Below are 13567 nucleotides of genomic sequence, written 5' to 3' on the forward strand. Positions count from 1 at the left end.
TGGGCGGCTTCAAGGGGGGTTCCGGGACGAGAGAGCAAACCGGGAAAGGAAACCAGCTTCGCCGCGGTTTGCTCTCTCGGTCCCGGAGCCACCCAGCAAACCGCAGGGAAGGAGACCTGCTTGCTCGGGGTTCCGGGACCGAGAGAGCAAACCGGGAACGCCGCGGTTTGCTCTCTCGGTCCCGGAGCCAGCCAGCAAACCGCAGGGAAGGAGACCTGCTTGCTCGGGGTTCCGGGACCGAGAGAGCAAACCGGGAACGCCGCGGTTTGCTCTCTCGGTCCCGGAGCCACCCAGCAAACCGCAGGGAAGGAGACCTGCTTGCTCGGGGTTCCGGGACCGAGAGAGCAAACCGCGGCGAAGCTGGTTTCCTTTCCCGGTTTGCTCTCTCGGTCCCGGAACCCCGAGCAAGCAGGTCTCCTTCCCTGCGGTTTGCTGGGTGGCTCCGGGACCGAGAGAGCAAACCGCGGCGTTCCCGGTTTGCTCTCTCGGTCCCGGAACCCCGAGCAAGCAGGTCTCCTTCCCTGCGGTTTGCTGGCTGGCTCCGGGACCGAGAGAGCAAACCGCGGCGTTCCCGGTTTGCTCTCTCGGTCCCGGAACCCCGAGCAAGCAGGTCTCCTTCCCTGCGGTTTGCTGGGTGGCTCCGGGACCGAGAGAGCAAACCGGGAAAGGAAACCAGCTTGATTACCAGAGGCTTCCTCCTTCCACGGAGGTCAAGAAAGGCGCTGGTAACTGTCTACATTGGATTACCAGCGCTGGATCACCAGCGCTGGATCCTCTACACCCGAGACAAAACGGGAGTACGGCCAGCGCTGCAAACAGGGAGTTGCAGCGCTGGTGGTGCCCTGCAGATGTGTACACCTTCAAAGTTGCAGCGCTGTAACTCCCTCACCAGCGCTGCAACTTTCTGATGTAGACAAGCCCTAACATAGTGGTACAAAGTATTGTAACTTCTCATCTGGACTACTCAAATGATCATATTCTTGCAGATCTGAGAGCTTCCTATTTCATTTTTTGGCAAACTATTCACATATATACTACTCTTTCAATCTATTTTTCCCTGTAATTCCCATGTTTCTATATTATTCACGTGATTTCAGAAGTTACCTCTAAAGAGGAGATTCTTACTGGAAATTGTACTGTTAACATTTGAGACTCTTCTTAAACTCACTCCTTTTATAACTGCAAATATTACTTCTTAATTATATGACCCTCTTGTAATTATATCTGGCTCATGATCGATCCATTTTCTTCTATTCTTGACCTTTTCTGTGTGTCCAGATACTCTAGGCTTTACTCACTTGGTAATGTAAGGGTGGAATGCTCTCCGAGATGAGATTTGTACTATATTGATGTTATACAATATGCTCTTTCACATCCCAACTTAAATAACACCTTTCAATTTAGACAATTGCTAACAATCTTCCTTAATTATGGAAGCATTTTCATTGATACAAACTGCCTTATTTGGTATCGGTGTTTATTAGTTTTTATTTATTTATTTATTTATTTACTGTGTAAAGTAAAATGCCTCGATTCCACTGAATAGTGCTATATAAGGGACAATTCTGCTATCCTTGCTCTTGTTGAAAAGCAGCACATGTTTATCAGCCTTCTATTTCTGGATCTCATACATTCATTGGGACTACTTGTGCAGCAAGGTGGTATTCAAAATGGATCGTATAGGTGCATGTGGGCCTCAATAAATAACAATTATAATATAATAGCACATGGCAAAACTTCTCCTTAGACACCTTTCAATTACAACTAAGATTTTAAGCTTTCTGTGGCAGACTTAGTTCCTTCTTTTTGTTTTATAAAGTGTGATGCACATCCATGGTGCCATGTAATAGATAAAAATAAAACATCAAAAGAAACCTTCAAAACTGGAGCTACAAAGGAAATAACACAAGACACTGGGCACTGGTTGGTATAGCTAATAGAAGCAGGGATTCTGGCCACAGCATTTTCTTGCCAATATCCTAGGGGCCAGGACTCCAAAAAGCAGGCTGAGGGTCCCTGTGGGAGTGTACTCTGCTGCTGTAGAGGAGATGCTGGAAAGAGGCTGAAATACAGGCTTGGGGGACCAGAGATGTGTCAGGAGCAAAAAGACAGATTTATGAATCACCCATGTAAAGATGGTAATTGAAGCCATGTGTGTGTCTGAGAATCCCTGGGAAAGATGTAAAGCTAGAAAAGGAGGATAAGGACAAAGTCCCTGGCAAGACCTTTCCCCATGTTACAATGCTAAGTGACATAGCCCATGTTTCTGAATGTGAAATATACATGTATCTGCAAATGGAAAACATGAAACAAAATTATCACTTCCCCAGGGTGACGAAGCAACAGCAATCACTGTAGGAAATGGCTGCATTTGGTGTTAAACTTGTTTCAATTTTTTTTTTTAATTACAACAGCAGAATTCTTTCCCCTACTTTGCTAAGGTCAAAGAATAAAGCAAAAATCTTGCCATTGATATATGAAGTCATACTTAAATCCTTGTAGTTTGAAAGCTAATGGACAATATGTGGTAGGAGCAAATACAAATAATTTCTCAATCATAACACTGGCATTGAAACATACCCTGAGGCTGTTAGTTTGCTGCAAAACCCTCCCTTTTATACTATCGGGGAAAGTAAATTAAGAATAGTTGCTAATGAAACTACCAAAAAACATACCTTAAAGAGACAGCCATTCTTGATTTTGTTTTGTATACTGTCAAACTCAGACATATAGCCGCACATAATTGCAAACCTGTGGGGGGAGGGGAAAGCAAAACAACAAAAATAAAGTTCACACATTTATGATCGTTTTAGTCAAATCTCTTTGAATCAAATTATAAAATATTTCCATAATTACCTCATACATTGCTAGAATATTCCTGAAGATTTACTGTCTGGCCCAAAATTGAATGTGAGTTGTGAATATTTGGAAAATAGAAAAACATGATAAAATGGCAGCAAATAAGTTGTCGGACAACGAGAAAGTATAACTGATTTAGGCCTTCAATGGGGTTTGAACCAGGGACCTCCCTTCAGAGCTGAAAGTACGAGCTTCCACTACTTAAGCCAAAAAAAGTGCCATTTACAAAAGTGACGTAGGCCCGTAGGAGAAAGTCAGCGGACTTAGGCTACTGAGTGCCTAGGTCACTTCCCCCCCCCCCCCACACCCTCCCGTTTGGAATTAGGCACTTCTGAAAATTTTTACCCTTTTGGTTCTAGCTGTCAGCTGTAATGAACTAATTAACCTTATGTGGACCAGATATGAGAGGTGGAGAAAGAGCCACACTCTTAATATGGGTTACATAAGCAGCACACATATATCCTGGCATACAGAGAAGGGTGAAAGTTACCACAGATGACACGTCGAGCTTGAAAAAGGAGCACAACTCGCTATACATAGAAAACAGCATTATCATATCCTGTCTTTCAGAACCTGAACCCAGCAGTGAATCTGCTGGAGCAAATCATTTCATCTCAATGGTGGAGCAATCAGCACACACAGTACCACAACTAAGCAGCATCAAGCAGATTAGCTGAACACTATGTTGTGTTAGTGATATGTCAAGAATGCCAGTGGGGGTGACAAGATAGGCCATGGATAGCACCTACGACGGAAACCCGTGATGTCCACAAGCAAATACAAATACTCATCCTATAGACAGTATGGAAATACTGAGCTTGTGATCATACCAAGGCGTGCTCAGGGGCATGGGCTTGGGGCAAGGTGGACAGCTGGCATGAGTTGCAATTATTTTAACTGCATGAATTGACCATGAGATATTAACACCATCCTCGTCTGCAAACACATTTCCTAACATCAAGCTGCTACTGACAGTATGCCTGAGAGGCTAATAAATCCAGAAGGACTACACACATTTGATAGGAATGTAACTGCAGCAATTGGCAGCTTTGTCTGAAAGAATACAAGATTGGCTCTCAAATCATATGGTTGCATCATTCATGTATTCACAGGCTAGCAAGGTTCATAGAAATAGTTTCTTAATTACTACAAGAATGCAATGATTGTCAGATCAGTTACATGGTGCCAAAGAGGTTTGATAGGGATGTTAGAAACATGAGCGAAAGCAAAGGATAGAACTGATAGTTCATGGTGTGCAAAGCTCATAGAAGATCTTGTACATACATCTTCTGTATAAATGACTTTCATGGATTTTGTTTGTCTGGCAGATACAGGAAAGCACACAGAAGTAGAAGATGCAACTACACAGAGACTAGTCTATGATATTGTATTTGAGAAACTATATGTGATCATGTAATTAAAGACTGAACTAGACTGCATATTCATGAAGGATAGGTCCATCAATGGCTATTATCAGGACCGTCAGGAATGCAACACCATGTTCTGAGTGTCCCTGCTTTCTGTGTGCCAGAAGCTGGGAGTGGACAACAAGGGATGGATCACTCAATGATTGTCTGTTCTGTTCATTCCCTCAGAAGCACCTGGCATTGGCCACTGTTGGAAGACAGGATACTGGGCTAGATGGACCATTGGTCTGACCCAATATGGCCGTTCTTATGTACAAGGAAGAAGAGAGTTAAGGTACATGCATCCGACGAAGTGGATATTCACCCACGAAATCTCATGCTCCAAAATGTCTGTTAGTCTATAAAGTGCCACAAGACTCTTTGCTGCTTTTACAGATCCAGACTAACATGGCTACCCCTCTGAATCTTAACTTTGCCATTTCTTGACTTGTGAATGCTACCTTAACTTTTCCATAAGGGACATTTTCCATTATGAAAATGTATATAAATAGATTCCACTGTACTTGATGATGTAGCACTGGGTATAACCAGCGTATTCTCAGCTAAAAGTGCGGCTCTTTGTGATGTGCTTACACTCATGAGTGAACAATCAGAATATAAATAGATACTTCAAATCTAATGTATTTTATTTATGGTTTTTTCTGCTGTAACTGAATTAAGTAATGTTTTCACTCTTTGCTGCTGCCTAGCTTTCTAGAAGTTTTTCAAATATCTTAATCACTTATCAGAATGTCCCCTCTCTTTTACCCATTCCTTCATGTTCGTTAGTTGTTCTGGTGTTTCTTGTATTCTTTGTTTAGTTAATTTTTAAAATTTCCTAAAATTTGTGTTCTGTTACAGCAAACCAGACAATGCTGCTCTTTCTATGGTTCCAAGCCAAGTCACCTATGTACTGACTTCTATCACATTCCTCCCCTCTCAGTGCATCTTAGGACCTGTTGCCTTAACTATTTATAAAAAAAAAATTTTCACAAAGAAAATTCACCCCTATTTAAAAAAAAAAAACATCCTATCATACCTTGGGTTTTTTTCCTCCTGCCTTTTTTAGTATGAGCCCATGATCAATTGTTGGAGGCAAGCAGCATTTTAACAGGGCAGCTGTGAGGTCCCACTTGAGCTATTAGTTTAGGCCCCAATTCTGGAATGTTTATCTTTTATGTACATTGATTTCTATGGGATGACTCATATGCATAAAATTAAGCATGTACATTAAGTGCTTGAAGGATCAAGGCCTTCATTCCAAACTGCCTATAATTATGAGAGTTTTCAAATTACGATAAATTACTAGGATGGTGACATTAGCATTTCAAAAGAACATTTAGGGCCATTCAAAAAAATTATATAAAGTTATAATTGGGGAAAATATGCTGTTTTAGAAATATTTTAAATGGACTCCCTCTCTAGGTTTGTATTAGCTGAACAATAGTCTTATCTTCTTGAAACTCCAGGAGCTTATGCACTCTTAGTCATGTGCACGTATTACTTCAATTATAATGGACTCACGCATGCATATCTAGAGAAAAAACAGACCCCCGGACCTGATTTAATTTGCCCTAAGGCCACTTTACACCACTGTATAAAAATAATAAAGCAGCATAAATCCATAAACATGGCTTCTTAGATCTTGTAGAGTTTAGCTAAGACATTTAAGATTTCACAATGCATTAAAAAATAAGGAGTAATCTAAAAGAGAAAAAATAAGTTGAAGTATAGAATTAAAGTGAGAATTATGCAAAAAACGTAAAAAGTAAATGACAGCAAAAGACAAACAGTCTATGTTAGTATCCATTTATTTTAAGCATGGTTAAATCTCAGCTTTACTGGATTCTTTACAACATTTAACAGTTCAAACTATGAGTACATTCTTAAATGTACATACTGTAACTGTTGACACAGATACTAAAATATTTTACTGCTTATAAATAAATCCAATGCTCTTACTATAAAAATCAATGATAAAACTAATCATGTTATGAACCGTTGATTTCTGATACTGCCAGTATTTCCTGGCAGGGCGCTACAAGGGCATAACAACAGTTGCTGAATTCATGTGACCCTCAGACAGATTGTCAAACACTGTTGAGCAGGATGTACACTGAGCAGAATCTGGCTAATTACGCTGGTACTCCTGTCAACTAAAACAGCATGATTTCATATGGGAAAGAGTTGGTGAGGAGGAATGAAGCTAGGAAGGTCAAGAAAGTTCAGGTATTTAGAGAGGTGAAAGGTACTCAAAACGTTATTTGGCATAAATTACTCAAATCTAGGCAACATATCTCCTACCCCCTTTACTCATTAGGTGCTAATCAGATAAACTCAGCATACCATAGCTAAACGGATTGCTGCTGGAAAAGAAAACAATGAAAAGCGAGCAAGCTAATCCAGCATCTTGCAGTATTTTCCTGTCTGTGCGTGACAAGGAAAAAAGGGCCCTAGCTTAAACCAGTTCAGAGCAGTACTTTTATTTAGAGCGATTATCTGTAATATGAAGAGATCCCAACAAAATACACACCAAATGAAAAACAAACAAGCTAAAATATCAATTTTAAATAATTCCCTTTTTTAAAAATGAGGAAATCTCTCATACAGTTGCTGAATTGTTCTACTTTGCACTTTTGTATCTGAATAAACAGTAACGCTGGCAATTTGTGTATACAAACTATTTAATTGTGTAGAGTTAAAAGCGTAAAGCACATTGGCCAATCATTTGTGGATAGTGGTTGGTTAAAGACGGAATTCATAACTTTCCAGATTTCCAGGTCTGGATGCGTTTGAGTGCAAATAAAAGAGGGTGGGGAAATTGAAATTTTATCCTTATTTGTAAATTGATAATCTGCTAAATGGATTAACAAATCCGGACACCTGTGGCTAGTTAGAGGAGCACCTTAAAACACTAAACCAAAGCATGGGACTAAAAGAGACATGTGCCAATTGTCCTGCCCAATAATTTGGATGTTACTTTAAGACAAATAATAATAATTTCACACCTGATAAAATGTTTCACTAGATAAAAGAAATCAAGGACAATTAAACAATAAACAGTGAGATGAAAAAGTCTTTGGTGCATAAAGATCCCTATATGGACTTCTGGCATATTTATTAGCAAAGCTAGCAAAGGGAATAAAACTGGAACATTGCTTTTACTACACATATTGAAATATTAACAGCCTCCTTTTATCCAAATTCATTTATCTGCATGTTCAGGGTTCAAAGCTGTACACTGCTGGGGAACTTCTCTCTTACGAGCACTTCACCCCACAGTCACTTGCCCCATCTAGTGGTTCAATTAGGAACCAGCAGACACCTTTAAAGGGGGGAGTAGTTAGTAATCATTGGTATGACAATGTAATTGCACTACAGTATTATAAAATTTGTGAAAAACAAAATGTTTAAATACTATATAAAGAGAATAAAACTTTATAATACCTAGGTCTGGAAAAATAAAGAGGAAATCTTTAAAGACTAGGGACCTAGAATAACAACACCACGACTGAGTTAATATTGGTACTTAACTAATATCACAAATACCCACATATTCAAACATGCTCATTAAACAAACAATAGATACAGTTATAATTACTTTTGTATGAGCAAACATTGTTTCTGTTAAAGTTAAATCAAATAATGAACTTGGAAATATGCTTTAGTACAATCACTATATAAGAGACACTGAAAAAACACAAACACACACAAACCAAGAAAAATAGAAATGAAAGTAAAATGTCTAGATTTCTAGAAGAAAAAAACTTATTGAAAACAAGAATTATTCTCCTGCAGTTAACTTTTTTTAATTTTGCGAGCGTGCGCGCGCGCACACACACACACACACACACACACACACACACACACACACACACACACACACACACACACACACAATCAGCTAGCTTTCAGCAATCACCAAGGATTTGATCTTGGAGTGAGCTTTGGCTGTATAGACCGCAGTGCTCACATGGAGACCTGTTGAAATGAAGCTCTATGCAGGTGGATAGGTCTGCCTACATGGAGCTCCCTGAAGATCAGCATACAATGAATTAACCTCTCCCCTGATGGTGCTCTAGGCGGTCTAATGGCATTCAGGCAAAACTAAGACATATTAGGGCACATCTGGTACAGTCAGAAGTACAGCAGGTTAATTCAGTCCATTTTACCTTGCATGTTCAGAAACAGCCCAAATGTTAACAGACAAAATGCAGATGATTGATTCTAGGATTATATCTGTCATAAAAACAAGGACATTTATGAATGAATGAGCCTTTGTTCTACATATCTATCAACTAAGTCTTGACAGAAGAAACACGATTCGCAGCAGATATGCTAAGGGGCCTAAATTATTCTCCTGCAGTAATAAAACAAGATGTAGTTTAAAATATTTGCCAAAGCATCTAAGTGACTTAGGAGGCTATCCAAATCAGAACAGCTAAAGAGAAGAGAGAGGAGGCTGGGGTTTGCCTAATGATCCCTGATGGTTGATGGAAAGGCAGAGTCATTAGTACAGAAGCCTCATATCCCATTATTACTCTGGTCCCGGGTTGTCATAACATATTCCCAGATTTGGACCTTAGCGTCCAAAATATGGGTGTTAGCATGAAAACCTCCAAGCTTAGTTACCAGCTTGGACCTGGTAAAGCTGCCACCACCCAAAAAATTAGAGTGTTTTGGGGCACTCTGGTCCCCTCGAAACCTTCCCTGGGGACCCCAAGACCCAAATTCCTTGAGTCTCACAACAAAGGGGAATAAACCATTTCCCCCCCCCCCCTTCCAGGTGTTCCCTCCCTGGGTTCCTGGAGAGATACACAGAAGCAAGCTCCGTGAATCTAAACAGAGGGATTCCACCCTCCCTATTTCCGTCCTGGAAACACAAGTACCGAGAGCCAATCTCTCCCCCACCCCCCTTCTTCCAGAGGGAATGCAAAGTCAGGCTAGTAAATCTAACACACAGAGATTTTCTTTTCCCCCTGACTTCTTCCTCCCACCAATTCCCTGGTGAGCTACAGACTCAATTCCCTGGAGTCCCCCACTAAAGAAAAACTCCAACAGGTCTTAAAAAGAAAGCTTTATATAAAAAGAAAGAAAAAAATACATAAAAATGGTCTCTCTGTATTAAGGTGACAAATACAGGGTCAATTGCTTAAAAGAAATATGAATAAACAGCCTTATTCAAAAAGAACACACTTAACACTCCAGCAAGTACACACATGTAAATACAAAATAAAAACCATATAAATCACTATCTTATCTTTTGTACTTACAACTGGGAAACAGAAGATTAGAAAAGCAGGACGCAGAAAAATCCTCTCATAGCCAAGAGAGTACAGGCAGAAGACCAAGAACAAAGGACTCACATACAAACTTCCCTCCACCCAGATTTGAAAAAGTCTTGTTTCCTGATTAGTCCTCTGGTCAGGTGTTTCAGGTTACTCCTTTCCAGGTAAAAGAACATTAACCCTTAGCTATCTGTTTATGACACGGGTGATCTGCTTGTTCATACTGCAGAGCGTTCTACTTTAAAAGGTCCATTCCGAAAGAATACCTTATGCCTAGGACATGTAATACATGCATCAGATTGAGACACTCCTAAATTTATGACTTTCACTTACTGTACTAGCATCTCTAAATGAGTGGGTACAGGCATTAGCTAGCAGCCAGGGACTCTGGCAACATAGCCACCTGCATGGGCCACCAGGAGGCGGATCCACAGCAAAGACTGTTACTTTTACCAGATATGTTCCTTAAGCCCAGAGGCAGGGAAATGATACGCAACCCTGTAGACCTGCTCCTGACATACTCACACCTTCCTCAGTCCACTCCAGTTCCTACCCTCCTTCCCTTTCCTCCCAGGTGGACCCTAGACTGGAAACCCATCCCCTCTTCCCCCGCAGGGGAAGGGCTTTGAGGTCTCCTAGGAAGGTTTTAAACAAACATTCTCATTTCAATGGGCCTGGGTTCGCTAGATGTACTGTAATCACACACACACACACACACACACACACACACACACACACACACACACACACACACACACACTTGCTCATTTAGTGAAACTTTTTATTTAAAGGGTAATGTTCAAATACATGCAAAGCCAAGGAAAAGAAGGGCCCATTTTCACACAGTTATAAATGCTAGTCCTGATTTCTCCCCTGGGCCCTGGGAGCCCCATTCATTCGCTCCCCCACCACCACCACTTTCCCTGTCACTGCTCCTCTCTCAGAGGTCCTGTCTCTCAATGATCATCCCGCCAGTGGACACTTATTTTCCAACTCTGTCCGCAGAGTCTTCTGTGTCAGCCAGAAGAGCAGTGCACTCTCCCCGCTCCCGTCTCTACTGTATGTATATAGTATTCACAGCCCCAGACACACATTGATTGCTTATGTGCCAGTGCAACCAACCTCCTAGGCTTCTTTTCTAGTCTGGCTTTGAATGAGATGTTAATGCCTTATAGAGTTACTCTCAGCTCTGTGACTTACAGTGCTGTTTATGATTACTGTTACTTTACATTACAGATATCATGAGTTTGAGCCTAAAGTTATAGCCTTTCTTACCACTATTTACAGAGTGTTTAGTTATAAAAATGCATCTGATTAGTCTCAGGGCACATGTAAAGCATCAGTGGCATGCTCATTTACTTATGTTGGTGAAAGTGTGGGGTTCGGGTTAAGAATCTGCAAGCCTGCCAAGATGCAAAGCGAAGTCCTGCGGTTTTTCCTTACTTGGAACGCAACAGAGTCTACACTGTAGACCCTGCCAGGAACCAGGCTTGGAAGAAAGAATTTTGGGGCCTTGTGCACTGTGGAAATTGCGTGTTCTGAACCTTTCATAAAATAGACAGCTAAGCACCCACACCTCCTACATGCCCCACTTTACACACATACTACCCAATGCCCCACTCTCCCCACAGACCTCCGAGTGCCCCTCCTACTCCACATAACAAGCCTCCACCATCCCAGACTTAACCTGACAGCCCTCACTCACATTCCAGAAGCCCAGACATACATCCTGTTCACATAGTCCTCAGCACCTCATTCCAGCCTCCAACCCTGCCACCGCCAACATCCCCAATTGCTCTCTTCACTAGACCCATAGCCCACCACCAACTCACCCACTATCCCCGCAACCTTGCTGGCCATTCATCAGTGCCATCCTGGGCTAGGGAAGCTTCTCCTGGTCCTAGTTGCCCAGTTCTGCATCAATGGGGGGCAGCCAGGCAAAATTTGAGCAAGTGGCATTGCAATGCAATGCTGCTCAGGGTTCCCCCATCCCATTCCCGGTCATCGGATGGCCCCCCTGAGATAGGGGCCCCATGCAAGTGCAGAGAGAACACATTGGTTAATTCAGGCTGGCAGGAACATTAGTTTTTCTTGTAAGATCTCATAAAAATAATAAAGCTGAGCTCCATGGAAATGTCAGGTCCAGCAGACACATGTGCAGCTAACATAAGCAAACACACTGGAAAAAAACCAACAGTTTTTAAAAATACCCACATGAATGCAAACTAAATTGGAGAATTTTCATATAGTCCAACATTTTAAAGGACCCAGCAACACACAAAGAGGAATCCAAAGGCACATCATTTTAGACTAGTATTGAATACAGATTAATTTGCTGTACCCAAAACAACATTAACAGAATATTATGGCCGTCTGCATTTCTGTGGCCATGGAATTTGTAGCACAACTGTCCCCTAGAAACTATATTTTTATTTTTTAAATATTTGTTTTTATCTCATACGGCTGCAGAGATAACTCTGACAATATTAAGAGAGCTTAAATCAATAGTCACATCTTCATGAATCTGCACAGTGTGAAACAATAGTTCTCAGAGGCGTGAATAGCTCGGTTAATCTCAACTGAGTGTTAGCTCTGAAACCTATGATAATTTAACTGTCGTTATTTCCTTACTGATCATTTTAGCAGAAACATCCAACTGCTGTGTTTATGCCGCAATCCCAAACTATGTCCCATTCACCTATGTGAATTGCTGCAGAATTTCCACCAGAGTGCCACTAATCAAAGGACCTTGCTGCAGAAGGTGCCTCATACCCCAATTTTCCTCTATAAACTGGGCTCTATCTCCCATGATTCACCATTTCCCTTCACCAAGAAGGAGACCATGGTTTATCAAGGCTACATTTTAGTCACAGGCATTTCTAGTAGAAGTCATGGACAGGTCATGGGCCGTAAACAGAAATTCATGGGCCCATGACCTGTCCGTGACTTTTACGAAAAATACTCCTGTGACTAAAACTTAGGCTGGGAGGGGTGGGTGTTCTGGGCGGGGGGACAGAGCAGGGCACCACAGGTGCTGGGGGAGGTGGCCTGGGACCCCAGGTGTGGGGGGATGGCAGGGGCTTCCTATCCAGCTCTGGTGTTCCTGCAGTTCCTAGCCCAAAGAGGGACAGGGCAGGGACTCCGCTGCTCCTGCCACAAGTGCCGGCTGCCACAGCTTCCAATGGCCAGGAATCAGTTGTGTGTATGTGCTCTCAGACTTTCTGTAGTCAGCGACATCCTATAAACTAATATAAATAATTAACTGCAGCATTAAGTTACTTTTGTGGCTAACATATACATTGGCCATGTTAAGTATAGAAAACTTTCTGTGTAAACAAATGTCAGTGAAAACAGAATGTATTTCGAAATCTTTCTGTTCTCTGCAGAGTTTGTAACCAACCTTCCTCATCCAAGAAGTGAGTACAGTGGATTGAGCAGCGGCATATGAACAGTGTAAAGAGGAAAAAGTGCAGAAGACTTTGCAGGGAAGCTGCAGCTCCAGCTGTCACACACACACACACCCGCGTGCGGATGCTGCTGCTCCAGCTGTCAGCCCCCTACTTGGGCGGGAGACTGCCAGGAAAACCATATGGTAACCAACCCCATATACCTCTGACCATCACTTCTGAGCTGCTGTTGGCAGTGGACTGGCTTTAAAGCTGTGCGTCTGGCCAGCAGACTTCCTCTCTAGCTGCCCAGCCCTGAAGGTAGCACCCGAACCAGCAGCAAGGCAGAAGTAAGGGTGGCAATCCTATGACCCTGTTACAATAGCCTTGTGACCCCCCACAACCCTTGCCGCCTGTTGGGTCAGAACCTCCATGGTTACAACACAATAACATTTCTGATCTAAACATCTGAAAACCTAAAGTTGACTAATTTTATACCCCCTGGCTATGAAATTGACCAAAATGAACCATGAATTTGGTAGGGCTCCTAGTCATAAAACAATCACAAACAAGCAACAAGTTCCACAAGTTAAAATGCTGCAAGGTGTTCAAACATATGAAGGCATCA

The 13567-nt window shown here is 41.9% G+C and overlaps 1 protein-coding gene across 5 annotated transcripts in view; it reads right to left on the reverse strand.

Moving 5' to 3' along the window:
- The window catches only part of RMDN2 (regulator of microtubule dynamics 2), a 65715-nt gene that overhangs the window by 35126 nt on the left and 17022 nt on the right, over nt 1–13567 (reverse strand). For all 5 annotated transcript variants that reach the window (XM_030557118.1, XM_030557119.1, XM_030557120.1 and 2 more), the window contains exon 6: nt 2676–2751. In XM_030557118.1, coding sequence (XP_030412978.1) covers nt 2676–2751 — 76 coding nt within the window. The remainder of the gene's footprint in view (nt 1–2675; nt 2752–13567) is intronic.

This window comes from Gopherus evgoodei, chromosome 3 (assembly GCF_007399415.2).
Source record: "Gopherus evgoodei ecotype Sinaloan lineage chromosome 3, rGopEvg1_v1.p, whole genome shotgun sequence".
NCBI lineage: Eukaryota > Metazoa > Chordata > Testudines > Testudinidae > Gopherus > Gopherus evgoodei.